Below are 21,559 nucleotides of genomic sequence, written 5' to 3' on the forward strand. Positions count from 1 at the left end.
CTTTTAGCTCTAATTGATACATAGCAACTCTTTGAACTCCTTTAGTTAGGGTGGACACAGGGTCAGCCTTAGGGAAAATGGTGCCCTGGGCGAACTTGCAATTTGGCGCCCCTGGGCTCTGTGAGCACCTCCCTAATGACTTGGCCCCCATGGCTCGTCATCACCTCTGGGCCCCGCTGCCTTCCCCTAATGCTTAATTTGAATTGAAAGAGGTGCCACGGCTCAGCCCCAGCATAAATTAAGCACTGGCTGGGCAGCTGGAGAGCAGTAGCTGCTGAGTGGGTGCCCCGCTCTGAAGGCAACACCACCAGCAGCAGCAGTGGAGAAGTAAGATGGCATGGTATATAGTGTATTGCTACCCTTACTTCTGCACTGTTGCTGTGGCTTGAGGTTCCTGCTGCTTGGCCTGCACACAGGGGCTTCATCTTACCAGAGCCCATGGCTCTCCCAGAGCCCTGTGGCCACTCCTGGCTCACCAGGGGTGCCATTTCAGATGGGGGGGCAACTTTATCCAGCAGCTACTTAAGCCCCTGAAAACTGTTTTTTTAGCAGATAGCATCTTAGAAATTAGCTGACCAAAGCTCTTTATCTAATTCCTATAGAAAGAAAGGGAATATATATATATACAAGCACCAATTAAACCATATTTTAAATTTATATGCAAATTTAGAACAATCAGGAGATAATACATGAAGACAGCCCAGTCCGAAGCCTTGAAGTATCAGTTCTGGAGCTTTAACACAGATATCAGAAACACAAATTTAATACTTTGTACACTATCTTTAGAAGAGATAAATAAATATAAATAAAATTGGCTTACTTTCTCTGGCACACTCTGTGTTTCTGCCATTATCTACTCTGTTTTAATCAATTGTTTTTCACTCCACTAAAAACGTATTTACTTAATTTTCATACTCAGTTAAGGATTTTTTTCTCTTTTATTAAGAAGGGGGAAATTATTTTTCTAATTATTTTGGCATTTATGTTTACTGATCACAATCGTATACATGACTCACTAACATTTGACTCCATCATTACTATTAGTATCAGACTTGGAACCACATTTATTTTTTTACAAATTTTAAGTTATTTTACAGATATAACTAAAAATACAATTTAAAAATAAGCAACCTTCATCTTCCCAGTGCAGGCGTGAGCAAAGTTTTTGGCCCAAGGGCCACATCTGAGTACGGATTGTATGGCGAGCCATGAATGCTCACAAAATTGGTCGTTGGGATGTGGGCTCCAGCTGGGGGTGCAGGGTCTGGTGTGTGGCCAGAAATGAGGAGTTCAGGGTGTGGGAGGGGGCTCTGGGCTGGGGCAGAGTGTTGGGATCCGGGGGTGGGGGGTGATGGCTCTGGCTGGAGGTGCGGGCTCTGGGGTGGGGCTGAGGAGTTGGGGGTGCAGGAGGGTGCTCCAAGCTGGGTTCAGAAGGTAGGAGGGAGACTGGGGTTGGGGCGCGGGATCAGGGGTGCAGGCTCTGGGTGGTGCTTACCTCAAGCAGCTCCCAGAAGCAGCGGAACCCCGGATCCTGCTCCCCGGCGGAAACTCAAGGGCCGGATGTGGCCCCTGAGCCGTAATTTGCCCACCCTTTCCTAGTGTTTAAAGTTATGTATTTAGCTATTTTTTTAAAACTGGCACTGCTAAGGTTTGTACAAGCTAAATTTACATTATAAAAAGATACTATTAGTTGGTTTTACCATTTTAAATAATGAATGACAAAGCACAATATGGTCATAAAAGTGATAATAATTACTCTAGCCAGGACGGGTTAGGCATTTTAGAACTCACTACTCAAAGAATTAAATTTAAGCATAAGAGAGAAATAAAATTATGAAATGCACAGACTGGTCTAAAATAAAATAACAGTACTGTAATCCTTAATGAACATTGAAAGAATAAAATTACAGAGCATATATGTGCATTGCACATTTTGAAAGGAAGTACCAAGAAATAACAACAACAATAATAATACAAAGGTGCATCTGAGAAAGATTGTGTGTTGGGGGGAATGTGCGAGGGAGACTGTGTGTGTGTGTGTGTGTGTTTTGGGAGAGAGTATGTGAGATAGTGTGTGAGTGTTAGGGAAGTGTGTGGGAGTGTGCATGTGTGGGAGAGATAGCATGCATGTGTGAGAGAGTGTATGCTGGAGAGTGGTGAGAAAGCATATGAGTGTGTCTGTTGAGGGGAGTGTGTGAGAGAGCATATGTGTGTGCATGTGAGAGACAGTGTGTGTGTGCTTCAGTGAGTGTGTCAGTAAGCTATATCTTTAAGAAAGCACTCAGAGTCAGGAGCGTAAAGGCTTGTTCAGACACCAGCAGCCACTGGCAGCTCCCGCTGCAGACCCAGAGAGGCAGCAACACAGATTCCCCCATGTCCTGCCATCCAGCTCAGTGGAGACTGGATACACGGGCAGAAGGAGGAGCAGACTGCGACATCAGCCCTCCTCTCCACCTCCACTACTCTGCATAGCAGACAGGATGCTCCCAGTGATCAGCTTGGCCAGGAGGAAGTGGGGAAACAGGAGCAGCGGCTGCACAAGGCAGCGGAGTAGGGGGAGGAAGGGCATCCCTGTTCCAAAGGAGTGACCTGGCTGTTTGTCCAACTGCTCCCCCCACAGCTTGGATTCCTTTGCCCTCTCCAGATGCCTCTGCTCGCCTGCCGACTGCCTCTGTAAGCCAAGCTGGCTCTTGGCGGTAAGGTGAGACTCAGGCACCAAACATTGCATATGTACTCTTCTGGAGCAGGCTCTGGGACACCACCCAGCCCGTCCACCCCTAAGCCAGTCCTGAGTGGACATTTTCCATTTCTTTAATCTATGTTATATTTCATACACTTAATCCTGAGTGTAATGTTGTGGAGATGAGGGTTTTAACTGATTCTAAAAGATGCCTGTTAATTTGATATCTGAGGAAGGGGGAGGGCTTTTTACTACTTGCATTAGATAGGATCTGAATTCTGTACTGGAGTCTGAACTGCTCATTTTATACACACAATGATTATGGTGCATGTTCCAGTAGCAAGCTTCCCTACAGTCCCACCACTCTGCTTCAGCCCTGACCTATAGGAATCCCCTTAAGCGACAGAAGGGAGTTAATTTGCTTGGTGTATCTACTAAGGATATCAGAGGGGTAGCCATGTTAGTCTGGATCTGTAAAAGCAGCAGTGTGTCTTATGGCACCTTATAGACTAACAGACGTATTGGAGCATGAGCTTTCGTGGGTGAATACCCACTTCGTCGGATGCATGTAGTGGAAATTTCTAGGGGCAGGTATATATATGCAAGTAAGAAGCAGGCTAGAGATAACGAGGTTAGTTCAATCAGGGAGGATGAGGTCCTCTTCTAGCAGTTGGGGTGTGAAAACCAAGGGAGAAGAAACTGCTTTTGTAGTTGGCTAGCCATTCACAATCTTTGTTTAATCCTGAGCTGATGGCGTATATTACATTAATGGACGGTTCACTCAGCTGCACGTCCACCAATGTAATATATGCCAGCAATGCCCCTCTGCTATGTACATCAGCCAAACTGGACAGTCCCTATGGAAAAGGATAAATGGACATAAATCAGATATTAGGAATGACCATATACAAAAACCTGTAGGAGAACACTTCAACTTCCCTGGACACACAATAGCAGATTTAAAGGTAGCCATCCTGCAGCAAAAAAACTTCAGGACCAGACTTCAAAGACAAACTGCTGAGCTCCAGTTCATTTGCAAATTTGACACCATCAGCTCAGAATTAAACAAAGACTGAGCATCCATCAAGGTTTTAGATTTAAATACATTTAAGAACTTAGTTATATACCAAGCATAAATAGTAATCATTTAAAGCTAGATCTTACAAAGTACTGTGAATCCTCAGCTCCTATTGTTAACAAATAGACTAACTCATGATAGTATGGCTAGTCTGAAAGCAGTAAAACTTCCTTAGATAAAAGTTTTTGGAGTATACATAAATGAAAGCCATACCATACTAGATGAACAATATTATTGTTAGGAGAGAGAAATTCCAACCATTCTTACTGAAATATGTTTGCTTGTAAAAAGCATACTTGGATTTCAGTCAGTTGCATATTGAAAAAATCAAATTGCCTGCCTCAAGCTATTATGAGCTTCTTTCTAATATATCTATTATGAAATCTGATCCCTTACATTCAAATCTATGATACACAAATTGGATTTTTAGCATATCTATTCATGCTTCTGTTTGACTAGCATTGGTACAACTTCACTAAAGGTAGCAAATTGTCCTAATCCTTAGATCATAATTATAAATTTAATTTTGGCTGCTCAACAAAACGTATTTGATCTCTGGCTGTAAACTAGATCAGAGTTTTAGATGCACAGGCAACATTTCTCACGGAGACTTTTTATGATGGTAACAGGGTAGCTGGTAGAAAATGGGGCATTAATAAACAAGTACCTGATGTGTCAATTTCCCTCACTTAAAGCTGGGTGAACAGCAACAAGGTCTGTAGTGGGAGGACAGATAATTTGCACCATTTAAGCCAAGTACAAGTACCTGCATCTGTTCATTTTTTAAGATTTCTTTATTGAAATTCTCACTCAATAGAAGACCAGTTTGACAGTCTTTTGGATCAAACTGCCTTTTATACTGCATGTTGGACACTTTCTCTTTGCTGGCAAACCAGACATGCTATCTTTGTCCATATCTCCCAAGGAACTTTTTGGGAGAGTGCCACAGTACACTCTCCCAAGAACACTCACCACAGAACAACTAGGTTGCCACTGTAAGAGGTAAAGGCAGTTCCATCCCAGTCATCATACATTGGGAACACAGTGCAATAGCAGTTTATATATGCTGAGATTTTGAATAGTGAAAGAAGCTGGCATTGACGCCACGCTAATAGGACAAACAAAGGATATTGAGGCAAAAGTGACTTAAAACATAGGGTAAGATTATGGTTTCAGCAACTAACAGAGAGGATACAACAGGGAGCTTCAGGAATGAGTGGAATTAACTAGGTAATGCCATCTAGAGGTAAATCTTTACCAAAAGGACCAGAATAATACCTTGCCAGAAACTCAGTTGTTTCAAGGCCCAGGAACATCTTTCACCTTTGTTGCAGCAAGCAGTAAAAGGAGAACAAATGGCTCCTACACTTCACCTGTGTCACACTGAACTCAGTAGAAATAGCTTCACTCAGGCATCAGGTCAGAAACAAGCTTTAGGGTTTCAGCAGTAGTGGCTCTATGCACATTAAGGTGAAGTTGCTACAAAAATGTGGCAGAATTTAGGGACATTGATTCATGGAACAAATTCCAACACAGTGTATTCTCTAAGTTTGCTGAAGCATCTTCAAATTTTCTACACTCAGAATTTGGGCTTTCTAAAGGGAAGTTCACATGCTGGTGGTATTTTGGTTACTCTAATATTTACAGTTATTACTGATACGACTCTTCCAATCACATTATATGCAGCATTGTGCAAAAATTATGGTACAGGACAAAAAGGTACAAATATTACAGAGCTGTTGCAGGAATGGAAGCTGAAAGTCCAAACTGTTTAACTTCAAACTTACCATTGGCTCTGGACAATGAAATGAGAGGTAGTAATCTATGTATGGATTCAGGTAAGGTATTGTTACCCACTGGAAATATGTCACACATGGTGGCTACAGAGTCAATACTCTTGATAGTTCTCTGATGTGAAGCAATTTCATGGAGTAGAGGCTTTGTACCATTACAGCTAGAATCATTATGCACTTGTGCTGTGTGACACATATCTGTAGCATGACTTCTGCTTGTGCAGGTAGCCATTTCAGATTCCACTACAAATGAAAAAGGCAGAGCAGTTTTCTTTCACAATCTGAGTGAAATGTATGTTCAGGATGGAACTAGGGGTAATAAACAATGAAGATACCACACTGTGACAGAATGTACCCCTGTATTCACACCCTACACTATTGTAAAAATCTCTGTACAAAGTATGCTGTAACACTGACAGACTGGTCAAGCAGTGTATGACCCATACTAGCTTAACAGGAGGTATTGCAATGATAAACAGGGCCATTCCTTGCAGATAGTTATCAAAGACATGTTAAGTGGACTAGAAATTTTAATACATTTGCTTATATTGTTAGAGAATGAAAGGTTAGACACTAATTGTAGTTATCTACATTTACTTATATTTTGTTAGAAGTTTAACAATGTGATCTAATTAGCTTGTAGATGCTAGAGTTCTGTTCCTTTCTCATAATGCTTCATGACTGTATTCTGCTGATTCAGAGATCCAAAAAGGATATTATCATATAGAGGGAACTTGTAGTGTAATAATGTTACTGTCCTCATTTCTCTTTGAAACGTGTAACTCCACATGGTAAACTACCCGTGAAGTGTTTAAATGGTTAATTGATGTATGCAGGGCCAGTGCTTTCATTTAGGCGACTTAGGCAGTCGCCTAGGGCACCAGCATTATGGGGGCGGGGGTGCGGCATTTTGCCGGGGGGGCGGCAGGCGGCTCCGGTGGAGCTGCCGCAGTTGTACCTGCGGAGGGTCTACTGGTCTCGCGGCTCCGGTGGACCTCCCGCAGGCATTTCTGCGGACGGTCCGCTGGTCCCGCGGCTCCGGTGGACCTGCCGCAGGCATTTCTGCAGATGGTCTGCTGGTCCTGCAGCTCCGGTGGACCTGCCGCAGGCATGCCTGCGGCAGCTCCACCAGAGCTGCGAGAGCCGCGCGCGGGGCGGCGAATGGCCCGGCGCCTAGGGTGCCAGAAACCCTGACGCCGGTCCTGGCTGTATGCTAATGAATACAACTAGTTACCTATGTATGCATAGGAAACAGAGATTAGCTTCAAAGCAACAACATACATTACCTATTTTTCGTCCAAGAAAGGCCCTGCTGTGATGATGGCTTGCTGCAACCATAAAGAACAATTCTGGCCTGATCCTCTTTATCTCAGATCAACTTAAACTTTGACAGGTGAAGTCTAAGTAAGTTCTCCAGGTTACTCTGGATTCACCCTGGAATGCTCAGGGAAGAATTTGAACAAATTCTGCACGTGGACTACCTATTGGATTATAACCTTTTAAACTAATTCCAGAAAGACTTTTACAAATCAGCAGCCTCACCATATCTGCTATGAAACTGACCTAAGAACTTTACTCATATCTGTAGGTATATTGATCTTTGAACCATAGCAACTCTCTTCTTTCTTTTTATTAATAAATCTTAGATTTAGTTAGTAAGTGGGGCTGTTGATTAATTTCAGTTAACTCATGCGATTAACTCAAAAAATTAATTGTAATTACTCACAGTTTTAATTGCACTGTTTAACAATACCAATTGAAATTTATTAAATATTTTGGGTGTTTTTCTACATGTTCATATATATTGTATTCTGTGTTGTAATTGAAATCAAAATGTAATTATTTTTATTGCAAATATTTGCATTGTAAAATGATAAACAGAAGAAATAATATTTTTCAATGCACTGCAGTATTTGTATGAGGTGAAATCTCTTTGTTGTGAAAGTGCAACTTACAAATATAGATTTTTTTATTACATAACTTCACTCAAAAACAAAACAATGTAAAACTTTAGAGCCTACAAGTCCACTCAGACCTACTTCTTATTCAGCCAATCGCTAAGCCAAACAATTTTTTTTTACATTTACAGGAGATAATGCTGCTCTTTTCTTATTTATATCACCAGAAATTCAGAACAGGCATTTGCATGGCACTTTTGTAGCTGGCATTGCAAGGTTTTTATGTGCTACATATGCTAAATATTTGTATGTCCCTTCATGCTTTGGCCACCATTCCAGAGGGCATGCTTCCATGTTCACGATGCTCATTAAAAAAATGTGTTAATGAAATTTGTGACTGAACTCCTTGGGGGAGAATTGTATGTCCCCTGCTCTGTTTTACTCGCTTTCTGCCATATATTTCACATTATAGTAGTCTCAGATGGTTACCTAGCACATTGTTCATTTTAAGAACACTTTCACTGCAAATATGACAAAACACAAAAAAGGTACCAATGTGAGATTTCTAAAGATAGCTGCAGCACTCAACACAGGTTTAAAAATCTGAAGTGCCTTTCAAAATCTGAGAGGGATGAGATGCGGAGCATGCTTTCAGAAGTCTTAAAAGATCAACACTCCGATGTGGAAACTACAGAACTCAAACCACCAAAAGAGAAAATCAACCTTCTGCTGGTGGCATATGACTCAGATAATGAAAATGAATGTGCGTCGGTCTGCACTGCTTTGGATTGTTATCAAACAGAACCCTTCATCAGCATGGACTCATGTCCCCTGGAATGGTGGTTGAAACATGAAGGAACATATGAATCTTTAGTGCATCTGGCACATAAATATCTTGTGACACTGGCTACAACAGTGCCATGAAAACACCTGTTCTCACTTTCAGGTGACATTGTAAACAAGAAGTGGGCAGCATTGTCTCCTGCAAACGTAAACAAACTTGTTTGAGCGATTAGCTGAACAAGTAGCACTGAGTGGACTTGCAGGGTCTAAAATTTGACATTTGTTTTACTTTTGAATGCAGTTTTTTGGTACATAATTCTACCTTTGTAAGTTCAACTTTCATGAGAAAGATTGCACTACAGTACTTGTATTAGATGAATTGAAAAATACTATTTCTTTTGTTTTTTTTGCAGTGCAAATATTTGTAATCAAAATAAAGTGAGCACTCTACACTTTGTATAATGTATTGTAATTGAAATCAGCATATTTGAAAATTTAGAAAAACATCCAAAATATTTAAATAAATGGTATCCTATTAACAGTGGAATTAATTGTGTGATTAATCACAATTAATTTTTTCATCACACAATTAACCACAATAATTTTTTTAATCACTTGACAGCCCTATTCATAAGAATTGGCTGTAAGCATGTATTTGGGTAAGATCTGAAATATTCATTGACTCAGTGGGCAATGCGTCCGGTCCCTTGGAGCTGATAGAACTTTAAGTTTGCTGAATAAGATTTTTAATATCTCACTACACTAAATTTGCTGTCTGGATGGGAGCTAAAAGTTGGATTGCTTAAAGGGGACTGTAGTTTGGATTCTTGGTAACCAGTGTGGTAATACAGAAGCTGTTTGGTTACTGGCTTGGTGAATCTAATTTTAGAATAAACCACCAATATTTGGGGATTGTCTGCCCTATTCTTTGCAGTTTGCCCTAAATAAGCACTCTCAGTGTGACCCCTCTGGGCACTACAGTCACATTTGCCTTGTAAGGTATTATTTGAAAACTCATAATTTGCTGATCAATATTATCTTGATAAAATATGTGTGGCAACATTGTATATGAAGTTATAAGATTCTGCTGTATGGGGTTAACACGTGTTCCAGACTGAGGTTGGCAAACAGGTCTGTTTTAAACAATGGAATGGGTGGCCTGCTTAATTTGCATTTAAGCAGTAAACAGAGTAATCAAGAAAGAAGGGAAACAAAAGGAAGCTCAAACAAGTGATAAAAAGCAGCATGGAACATCCTTCCACACACATTTTGTCTCCTGGCACCCAGCTGGAAACGTTTTTCAAGAGAGGGAATTAAGCTATAAAAAGGAGGAACAAACAGCCCAAGGGATCTCCTTCTCTCTCCCTGCCCATTGCATTCATTGAACCTTTGTTGGGCTCTGGGAGAAGGGGTCCTGACCTATGAAGTTTGGTCAGTAAGACTACTGAAAGCACGTGGTGAGAAAACTTTGCTTTGAATTTAACAGTTTGAGTACAAGTTGTTTTATTTTTCTTGTAACCATTTCTGACTTTCATGCCTCATTACTTGTACTCACTTAAAATTTCTCTCTTTGGAGTTCATAAACTTGTTTTACTGTTTTATCAAATCCAGTGTATTTAAATTGAAGTATCTGAAAAATTATTTGAAATAAGCTGGCATATTATTTTTACAGAAATAACATACTTTGTATTGTCCAGGAGAGGGATGGGGATTACAGGACTGGGTGTGTGTTGGGGTCACCCTGCAGTATAACCAAGGCTGGTAAGAGCCAGACTGTAACCCAACTGTGGCTGGCAGGCTGCAGTTTCACAGATACTCAGGGTATTGCTTGCATGCTGGAAGGTATTTGTGAATGACCAAAGTGGAAGCTATTTCAGCAAGGCATTGCAAGGCAACCAAAGATACAGGGCACGAGTGACACAGCTGCTCATTAATCTAGATTGTACCTTGGTATGTCACAATATGAGTTAAATCTATGTTCAGGAAGGAACTGGGGGTAATAAGCAATGAAGATGATACCACACCTACAAGGAAGTCTTTCCACACTCTTCCAGACACACTGATCTAATATCTGACATTCAGTAGTTCCAATAGGGAGAATCTAAAAAAGGGCCAGGTTGGAGTCACTTGCAGTAGAGTAAGCAGACTTGCATTGGGACTAATACAGTATTAGCAGTATATGTAAAGTTTGCCTTGTCAGTTACATTTGTATGGTATGTTTCCACATTTGGAGAGGATAGCAGTATGATGCTGTATGGAATCTGGGGAACACTTTAGGATATTATGAACATCCCTACTGTAAAATTGAAATGAGTTGTGCCAGATATGCCATGTAAGGTATCTGCAAAAATGTTATACTTGCCAAGTATGATAATCACGTTTGTATCATCTTTGTATTGTAAATTATAAATATGTATGGTAGGTCTGTAGTTCCAAACTTGTGCTGTGCATCTGGGTGACACCCCCAGACAGATTGGCATCAGCACTGCCTAGCCTGCTTGATGGCCCATCAAGGGATGTCAACTGTATGATGAACCCATTGAAAGGGTCAGGGACTACATCTTATGATTCAGCAAGACATGCAAGAACATGCCTATGGAAAGAACTCTAAGGCCTTTCAATGACATTTTCAAGAATGAGATTAGGGAAAATACATCTTGACAATGTTAAAAATTGTTTTGTTGAGAAGCTGTAATAAACAGCTTCATATTTTGGAACAGGGAGTTGAAAGCTGGTGAGGGGCAATCACCCTGTTGTCAGATGTGCCTTTTGCCATCCCTGTGAAAATTTACCAAAATCTAGACATGGTACAAGTTTTGGAGCTCTTCGCAGTCTGCCTGGGTCTTAACTATCTTTAGTAATTTTGTATTATCTAAATTTTGCCACCTCACTGTTTACCTCTTTTTCCAGATCATTTATGAATACGTTGAATAGGACTGGTCTCAGAACAGACCCCTGGGGGACACCACTATTTACCTCTCTCCATTCTGAAAACTGACCATTTATACCTACCCTTTGTTTCCTATCTTTTAACCAGTTACCAATCCATGAGAGCACCTTCCTTCTTATTCTAGGGTAGCTTACTTTGCATAAGAGGCTTTGGTGAGGGACCTTGTCAAAGGCTTTCTGAAAATCTAAGTACACTATATCCACTACATCCCCTTGGTCCTCATGCTTGTTCACCCCCTCAAAGAATTCTAGTAGATTGGAATGGCATGATTTCCCTTTACAAAAAACATGTTGACTCTTCCTCAACAACTTATGTTAATCTATATGTCTGACAATACCATGCTTTACTGTAGTTTCAACTAGTTTGCCTGGTACTGAAGTCAGGCTTACAGGCCTGTAATTGCCAGGATCACCTCTGGAGCCCTTTTTAAAAATTAGTCACATTAGATATCCTCCAGTCATCTGGTACAGAAGCTGATTTAAATTATGTTACCGACTAGTTAATAGTTCTGTAATTTCACATTTGAGTTCCTTCAGAACTCTTAGGTGAATACCATCTGGTCCTGGTGACTTATTTGTTTAATTTCTCAATTTGTTCCAAAACCTCCTCTAAGGATACCTCAATTTGGGATAGTTCCTCAGATCTATCACCTATAAAGAATGGCTCAGGTTTGGGAATCTCCCTCACATCCTCAGCCATGAAAACCGATGCAAAGAATTCATTTAGTTTCTCCGCAATGGCCTTATCGTCCTTGAGTGCTCCTTTAGCACCTCGATCATCCAGTGGCCCCACTGGTTGTTCAGCAGGCTTCCTGCTTCTGATGTACTTAAAAAAAGCCCCTGCTATTATTTTTTGAGTCTTTGGCTAACTGTTCCTCAAATTCTTTTTTGGCTTTCCTAAGTGTATTTTTACATTTCATTTGCCAGTGTTTATGCTCCTTTCTATTTTCCTCACTAGGATTTAACTTCCACTTTTTAAAAGATGCCTTTTTGCATCTCACTGATTCTTTTACTTTGTTGTTTAGCCATCGTGGCTTTTTTGGTTCTCTCTTTAATTTGGGGTATACATTTAAGTTGAGTCTATTATTATGTCTTTAAAAAGTTTCCAGGCGGCTTACAGAGATTTCACTTTCGGCACTGTACCCTTTAATTTGTGTTTAACCTCCTCATTTTTGTGTAGTGCCCCTTTCTGAAACTAAATGCTACAGTGTTGGGCTGCTGTGGTGTTTTTCCTGCCACAGGGATATTAAATTTAATTATACTATGGTCACTATTACTAAGCGGTCCAGCTATATTCACCTCTTGAACCAGATCCTGTGCTCCATTTAGGACTAAATCAAGAATTGCCTCTCTTCTGGTGGGTTCCAGGACGAGCTGCTCCAAGCAGTCATTTAAGGTGTCAAGAAACTATCTCTGCATCCCGCCCTGAGGTGACATGTACCCAGTCAATATGAGGATAATTGAAATCCCCTATTACTATTATAGAGTTTTTATTTTAATAGTCTCTCTAATCTCCCTGAGCACTTCACAGTCACTATCCAAAGAAAAACAGCTACGGCTACTAACTGATGGTAACTGTATGGAAAAAGTCTCTTCAATCTCTTTGCATTTATAAGTATTTTAATGAAAACTACTTTTTGGTTTTCTGATTGACCTGAATAAGTTCTTTAAGTGTATTAATGTTAATTTATTAATTTATCATTAGAAAACAGTTTGAAAAACCAAGAGTCCGACATTTTGCATCTCTATCGTTGTTCATCAACGTACAATGTACTCCCTGAAGTGTGTCTGAATTCGTGTGTTCAGTTCTGGTCTTCTTGTTATCTACTCTTTACTCAGCTGATGAACTGGGATAAAATATCATAGGGAATAATTCAAAATAACTAAAAGGAAATATGAAAGTCAAGTTCATGAAAGATCTTTGGTGTATGTAAGATACAGGAACAAGCAACAAGATGCAGTAAAGACTAATTCAAGATTTAATCCACATATCTCAAATTCATCAACATATTAGTGAAAGTATCAAAAGTCTTTCATAATATATGGCAATATTTTTATTTTGTTACAATATATTAGTGGTGCAGCTTTTCCAAATGGGATAATTAAGCTGCAGACAGAGCAATTGCATTAAATCTTAATTCTTCTGGGTCACGTTCCATGAACTTCTTGCAAACTTCTACTGCATCCTATTTAAAAAATAAGATATGAAAAACACACAATCACCACTTATTATATAAAACACACTTACTAAAAAGAAAAAAAGCAATTGGCACATGAATTAAATGCAGTATTGTAACTATGATTTACAGCAATTATGTCCCTCGTGATTCTTTCACTTTCTGCACAAATTTACCAATGTGTCAAACTGACTGGAATTAATTTCTGATCTGAGTTGACATTGCTAAATATTACTTGCTGTGCCCAATGTAGGTGTTTTGAACTTCAAGAACTATAATGATTTATGTAGTTGTTGCATCTAACAGTCTGGAACACTATGGGTTACATTTCAAAAGATGAGGCACTTGGATAATTTTCTCTTCACGTTTGCCTTTAGTAGTACTGCTGTATTCAGAAAGTTTTCTCCTTCACCTAAAGATGTCACTGAACTCTTAAGCAACATCACCAGCTTTATATGTTGGGAAAGTGGAAGACTGTAAATAGCTCCTGTGTCTAATCTAGACTGAGAGTGCACCACACAGTACTTGTTATTTTTGTTAGAAAATATGAGGCATGTGAAGGAATAAAAAAGGAGACTATGCACTCATTTCACACATACACACTGTGTGTAATTTAAGAAAAAGTGGCTTTGGACAGCTTAAAGGAAGCAGCCTGTGCATCTCCAGCCTCTTGCTTCCCCAAAGGTTATGTAAAGTGACCACAAATTTTAGATTGCTATGCATGGTGTACTCCTGGAGGAATTCTGCACCACTGTGCAATGCAAAATTTTGCAGACATTAATGTTGGGTGTGCAGAATTTCCGTTTTTCCCCTCACAGAAATGGGCTGCAGAGACGTTGGCCACCACTAGGGGCCACTGGACCCAGCAGAGCCCAGCTCACAAATAGAAGACAAGGAAGGGAGGGTGGGGGTGGGAAGAGACGAGTTGGAGGATTCCCCGCAACTGCAGTTCCCAGTACCCCCTGAAGGAAGGAGACAGACAGTGGTGCACAGGAAACTCCATGCAAGCCTGGGACCCAGCATCATCAGACTGTTTCTCCATCTGGATCCCTGGAGTCTAGGAGGGTAGGCTCTGTGAATGTCTGGGGGCTGGTCTCTAGGGGGTAGGGGATGAGTGTCTGGGCCAGGGAGGGCCCCATGGCTGGGCTCTGGGCGGAAGGGGGTGTGTCTGGCCCCTCGTCTGGGCTCTGGGAGAGAAGAGGCAGAAAAGCAGGAACTGGTTTGTTGTAGAGGTTTCTTTAACTCTCTACTCCTGGGGGAATTTGTGTGTGTGTCTGCATTGTTATAGACATACTTGCTGACAGGTATTTTTAAATAAACTACCAAAATAATTGAAACTGGCATGATTATATTGTGTTATTTTCACAAAATATGCAGAATTGCTCGGAATTTTAAAATACAGTGTCAGAATTATTAATTTTGTGGTGCAGAATTCCCCCTAGGAGTAGCACGTTAAATCAGCAATGAGCAAGTACGTTTAAGACAAAAGAGGTTAGAAAGGAATAGGTAGAATACAAATTTTGGGGGTTGAGAACAAGGGCAAAGACTATAAAATGCTGGAAGAGAGAGTGCACCCTTTGTTAGCATGGCATCTCTCAAATTATAAGGGGGAAGAAAAACAATATACCTTCACTCAAAAGTCCTCAGAGACTGGTCATTTCAGGGCTCCCCAATCATGTATGCATGTTTTGAGAGCAGCAGAAGCATAACACCACCTCAACATGAGAGAAAAAGCAACCTGATCTATGGGCATAGTACCCGTACAAGATTTCTGCTCAAGCCATATTCCGCCATATTCAAATGTTCTGTTACACACAGAAGTAATGGCATGGATATTCTGAAATACTCCTGGTTGAGAATTAGTTAATTAAAGGCCTTTTCTTCTTATCCCTTCCCTCACCCAACTACATACCCAGGAAATGCATAAAGTTCAAGTTGCACAAAAACTTAAAGGATTTTTCTATTCCTACCTCTAAAAAAGTGTCATCACTAGTTTGTCCATGGTTTATTGGAAAAGGTTTGCGCCCATCTGTTGGAATACAAGCAATTATACAAAATATAATTGTAAAATGAAAACTGAAAAGCTTGTCTAAGAAAAAGCCAAGAACATAAATCTAAAGCATTAAATAATTCCCTGCTCATAGGAGAACATGCTGCCAAGATCAGCTCAGTTTTTCATAAACTTAGCATACTAATTGTAATACCGAACTATTCAGCACTTTCCCCTCTACACCAAGTATTTCAACAGTATTACAGTATTACAAAGAATTAGTGACAGTAAATAATAAAACACTTTTTAGTTGAACACAGATTTTTAATACACAAAAACTTTCAGGCCAAGAGGAAACCTTGAGTTCTTTAGTGCATTTAGCCAAAAAAAAAAAAAAAAATTACTTACCTATACACAAACTTTTGTTCTTTGAGATGTGTTGTGCACATATACATTCCTCTTCAGGTGTATATGCACACAATGCACCCCTGCTCTCTTCATGTGCTGAGTCAAGGACATAAAGGGGGCATGTTTACTGCCTCCCTCTCCATTCCTTCACACTTCTGTATATATAATATCTGAAATAGCAGGGAAGAGGAAGAATCATGGAATGTATGTTACTATACATCTCTAAGAACAACAGTTACTATACAGGTAAGTAACAGTTTATTCTCCTTCAACTGATTGTGCATATATACATTCCACTTAGATGACTCATCAGCAGTTCCCTTACAGGTGACGAGACACTGGATCACCTGAAACAGACTGTAGCACCAACTTGCTGAAGGTTTGAGTGATAGTAATGCCTGGAAAAAGGTATTGCTGCTTTGCAGATATCCTTTACCAGGATGCTGCTCAGAAAAGCTGATGATGTAGACTGAGCCTTAGTAAAGCGAGCTATTGTCCTGAGAAGAGGAGGAGGAGATCTTAGGAAAGCTGTAGCACAGCTTAATGTAGTCAGAAACCCAGTAAGAAATTTGTTGAGCTGTTACTGTTTGGCCCTTAACTCTCCCATTGTAGGCTACAATAAGCCTGGGAGAGAGGCTCCGAAGGACTTAGTGCAATCTAGACATAATGCTGGAGCTCTGTGAACATCTAAGGTGTGCAGCTTCTCTTCAGCTTCGGGAGAGCGAGATTTTGGAAATAACACCACAAGACGAATGGTTTGATTCAGGTTGAAAGCTGAAACTGCTTTTGACAAACTTAGAGTATGGCTTAAGAGAAATTTTGTCTTTATGAAAAACTGTAAAAGTAAGAGCAGCTAAGAGAGCATAAAGTTCCAAAACTCTCCTTTGCAGAGGTGATTGCTATTAGGAATGCCATATTCATAGACACTAGGGATAGTGAGGCTGTCATCCTAGGTTCAAAGGAAGAACCCATTAGTCTAAAGAAGACTGGGTTAAGATTCCATAAAGGTACTGGATCAGACACATGTGGGTAGATGTTGGACAAAACTTTTTTTAAAAATCTGGAAGATGGAAAACCTGTCCACTGGTGGATGCAGAGCAGATACTGCTGCCAAGTGGAATCTCACAGAACTAACTGATAGGCCATAGGCCAGAAGATTTCAAGTGCAATGAATAGTCCAATACACACACGTGAGATCTCTCTCTAACGGGTCAGTAAATGTTGAAATTGTGCCCAAATAGAGCACCATCTCCACTTCTGTATGTACATCGCTCTAGTGGATTCTTTTCTGCTGCTCATCTAGATGACCTGAAGATCTCAGGAGCATGATCTCTTGTGAACATTCAACCGAAGTTCATCCATAACAGGAGGTGAAAAGATTGGAGGTTGGGACTTACCCTGGTTCTGAGACTAGGGGCAAAGTTATCAGTAATCTGACTGAAAATTGATGTAGATCCATGAACCAGTAATGCCTTGGTGAGACTGGTTCCAGTAGGATTAACACTGCTTTGTCTCTCTTCCATTTCCTAAGCACCTTGGGAACGAGAGGAACTGGAGGGAATGCATATAGGAGATGACTTGATCAGGTGAGGACGACTGCATCTGTGATGGAATATGGGCTGCAGCCTGTCCTGGACAAAATATCCTGCACTTGTGGTCCAGGTTGGTTGCAAAAAAGTCTATTACTGGCAACCCCACTGGTAGAAGATCTGGAGGACAATGTCCTTTCCGATTGACTACTTGTGTTGGTCTATGAAAATCCTGCTGAAGGAATCTGCAATTATGTTTCTCATTTCTGCAAAGTGGAATAACCTCAGGAAGACATTTCTGATGCATAAATTCCACAGGTGGATGGCTTTCTGGCATAGCTTGCACCTCCCTGCCTGTTCAGATAAAACATGGCAGCTGTGTTGTCTGTAAAACTTGTATCACCGGGTTCTTAGTGGTGTACATAAACATCTTGCAGGCCTGATAAATAGCTCTGAGGTCCTCATTTATGTGGAGTGAGACCTCCTGGAGTGAACAGAGAGCTTGTGCTCAAAATTGACTAAGATGGGTTTCCCAGCTCTGGTTGACGGAGTCAGTCATTTATGAATACAGAAAGGGATCCCCTCTGCACAGTGGACTGGTGGATGGACCTGCAGACTTCGACTGACCTCATGCAGGTATGCAAGTCCACATGTTCAGGGAATGTTGGTCAGCCAATAAACTGCTTTATTGTAGGTGGTATAGGGACTGGGGTTTGCCAGAGGGTGTTCATCATCTCTAGCTGGGCTCCATTAATGAGACGGGCAACTCTTTCCTGAAAGACTTTAAAGCCCTCTGGAGAAGGGAATATTGACTCCAGGGTGATGGCTTTGTCCAAGGAAGAAGATGAAATATGGGGATAGCAGGGCACACCTAGGGATTCCTCCATTAATTCCCTTTCCTCAATAGGATCCAGTACAGCCAACAGAGGGATGGTGGAAAGAGCCTCTCTAGAGGTTTCCTGCATGAAGACTGAGATCTCCTGTTGGACTGTAACTCCAATGGAGGTCCAGACTCCTTTGGAGCAGGTAAAGACCTGTAGAGTCATGGAGGATACAGTACAGGAGCCTCTTTATGAGAGTACCAGTCCTGTTTCTTCTGCCTCGCACCCCTTGTACAAGGTCTATGAAGTGAATGAAAAGACTTTGATGATAAAACAGACCCCTCATGCTCAGAGTCTAATGAGGAGATGTAGGAATCATCTGGAAAGGGAGGAGTATTCACCCTTGAGGTCGGGGGGGGGGGAGGGGCACTGATATCAGGAAGACCATCTGGTCCAAAAAAGCCGAACAACGAGGTGATTGGAATGCCAAAGTCATAATTGGTGCCAGCGTTTGGCATAAAGTACTGTAGAGAATACGTTGGCAGAATACCACATATCAACAGTGCTGACAGTGACCAAATCCAGGTGCAGCAACGGGGACTCAGGTAATAGGACACAAAGGAGATCCCTTATGGAAAGGTAGGCTTATGGAGCTGAAAACACCAAGACAGCCAGGTGCTCTTCCAGTGGAGCCAAAGGACACAGCAAAGATGTAGGCATCAGTCTCAACCCCAGAGGAACTAGAGTTGACAGTGCCACCTCAGATGGATCCAGTGAGCATCTGTGCTTATTCAAAGGCCTCAACTCAGCACCAAAGGACTTACTGGAAGCCTTGTTGTGCAGAGAAGATCAGAATATTGACTGTTTGTTCAAGTCAGAATGCCTAAATTTCTTTAAAGAGGCCATCAGGAAGGAGGAAAAGTGATGCTTCTCTCCAGATTTATGCTTCAAAGTTGAAGCTGCTGGACAAGCATTTCTCATAGTTTCAGAGTCCATCATCTTGTGATGGGTGCCTGGTTCCAAGGAGGGACACAGTCTCCTTCATGAGGTGAAATTTGAGGCATAAAATTCCTGTTTTTTAGTCCTAACAGAGGACTAAAAAAGGGAAGGAGGTACGAATAGGGCATCTATCCCTCACATGCCTCTCTCCAAGAGGAATTAAGCAGCTTCTGTGCCTATCCATGACAGGGATAATGGCCCGGCATGTGACACACTGCTTAAAGGTTAGTGATTTTTAGCCCCAGACTACCTAAAATTATTAGTAACTAAACTAAGTATTCTAAGGCTAACTATAAGAACTATATGCACTAAAGATTTAAAGCTGGAGAACCAAAGTAAAAACTATGAGGAGCTCCAGTTCTCACCAGGGGCAGTGAGAAGGAGTTGAGAGAGGTGGCGGACACATTCCTTTTATGTTCTCAGCTCAGTGCAAGAGGAGAGCAGGCATATGCACCACCTAGTGGTACTGCTGGTAAAAGTCTCCACTAGGTGCACATACACTTCAAGTGGAATGAATATGTGCACAGTCATTTCAAAGGAGAATGCAAATTTATACTCTGACAAATGAAACTAAGGTTTCTGGGGTAAGCACTAAAAAGGGAACTCCAAACCCACCAATTCTGAAGGGGTTAAAGGTCAAGTAACATGTAACTGAAGTATTACTCAATTAAGAGCAGGATATATAAGCCACAGAAATACAGTAAAATTAATACTGATCATTTAATGTAGGCGTGATTCACAATACTAGTTTAGCACCATATCAGAAGAAGTGGGCTACAAAAGTTTTCCATTTTTTCTTTAACTGTATTGTGCAGAACTGGGAAACTTCTGATTTATTTTTTATGAAAAAATGTGTGGCTCAGTTTTATTGTTACTTCCATTGGGGAAGATGCAACACATGAGACCTTGAAAGTGGGGCAGTTTCAAACAGTTTTATAGCTATAAAATGGTATGTGTATATCTGTGAACTAGGGATTGTAGTCTGGTTCAATAGAGGTGGGCTACAGAACTTCCTGCAAGAATTAAAATCCCTGGGAAAGAATTACTGCAAAACCTGAGACAGACAACTGTATATATTGTACCATTGTATACACTGGTTTTGAGTAGGTCTAAGAGAGCAAGAAAACCAAGAAGGAAAAATGATAGTCATTCTGAACTTACTCAGAACAACATTAATTTGATCCATGAACTGACAGACTTTTGTCAGCTTTGCATATTGTACATGCTCTAAGAATAACTAAGTAGGAGGAGATGAACTTTAAGGTATGTTTGAATTAAAAATGTGTAAGATGTTGATGGTACAATTACACAATAGACAGTTTTGCCAAGAGGGCAAAACCCTGCTGGAGGGGTTTGAAGGACTTTGAAACCTCCTAGGGGCTCCACGTGTAAGATGGGTGACAGCTGGTAAGCTTAGCATGCACACAGACCATTTATTGTTTTATGATATGTTTTCTTTGTAATGCTGTTGTCCTAAGTAAATGTACTGTGCTTTGAGAAACCACTGGTAAATGTTATCATAGCTCCTGGAAGAGAGGAGATCTGCAGGCACTGGATTAAAGTCAGGCGTGCTGGGATAAACGCAGTGAATTGCTAGAGACTAATCTAAAACTCTGATCCTAAGGCAGAGGAACATGGGTCCCCACCCACAGTCAGAGGTGACAGCTAAAGACCTGAGAATTAAAAGGGTGCCCTTGAGGAGACCCTGGAGGGGACAAAGGTACAGTTAACCCTGCAATTTTGATGTGTAACAGTGCCCATTAAGTGTGGTATTTCTCAACAAATATTTTCATTTGTTGCTTACTATGCAAATATTTCAAGCTATTTATGAAAAAACTATGAATGTCTAAACATGTGTTAAGGCATGAAATACTTCAGCACCCGCAGCAGTGGCCTACTGAGCTTGCTAGGCCAAATTCTCTTTAGTTCTCAAATCATTTTTTAAAAATCTGCCATAATTTCCTTGAACTTGGCAGTACTTCTAACCTATAATTAACCTAAAAAACCTAAGTAGGCTCTTATGAAATATAATACGTTAAAGCATTTTTGATCTTTACTTTAATGACTAACCTCTTGTACATAGCAGAAATGACTGAAGCTGCAACTTTAAGATAAAATCCTCAGCACATTCCAGAAAACAGAACTGAATGCCACTGTATTTCGCAAGCCGTGTTTTTGACTGAATTCTTACATGCATTTTGGCACAAAAGCATTTGAATTTGTCTATGAAAAGCATGTTTTTGATGGCAGTAGTGTGAGCATTTATGTTCATGTGGCACTCCATAGCCTGCCAGAGTCCAAATATTCACCACCGTGGCTAAAGCTGATGACTCAGCCAAAATTATCTGAACACATTTACAGGAATCACAATGATTACAGATTTTAGGAACTTCCATAAATTAGTTGAAGAGAAGAGTTACAGATTATTATAGTTTAGAGAAATAAGAAAAAGGG

General features: G+C 40.7%; 1 protein-coding gene across 5 annotated transcripts in view; it reads right to left on the reverse strand.

The window, feature by feature from the left end:
- Positions 1-13,137: 13,137 nt before the first annotated feature.
- Positions 13,138-21,559, reverse strand: part of UCHL3 (ubiquitin C-terminal hydrolase L3) — a 66,768-nt gene continuing 58,346 nt past the window's right edge. For 4 of the 5 annotated variants that reach the window (XM_075061542.1, XM_032799891.2, XM_075061543.1 and 1 more), the window contains exons 7-8: positions 15,329-15,387; positions 13,138-13,367 (exon numbers count right to left, since the gene is read on the reverse strand). In XM_075061542.1, the coding sequence (XP_074917643.1) occupies positions 13,284-13,367; positions 15,329-15,387 (143 nt within the window). In that variant the 3' untranslated portion in view covers positions 13,138-13,283. Of the gene's footprint in view, positions 13,368-15,328; positions 15,388-15,756; positions 15,927-21,559 lie in introns of those variants that run through there. The other variant, XR_012655012.1, reaches the window with a different exon arrangement.

The sequence above is a fragment of the Chelonoidis abingdonii genome, chromosome 1 (genome assembly GCF_003597395.2).
Source record: "Chelonoidis abingdonii isolate Lonesome George chromosome 1, CheloAbing_2.0, whole genome shotgun sequence".
Classification (NCBI taxonomy): domain Eukaryota; kingdom Metazoa; phylum Chordata; order Testudines; family Testudinidae; genus Chelonoidis; species Chelonoidis abingdonii.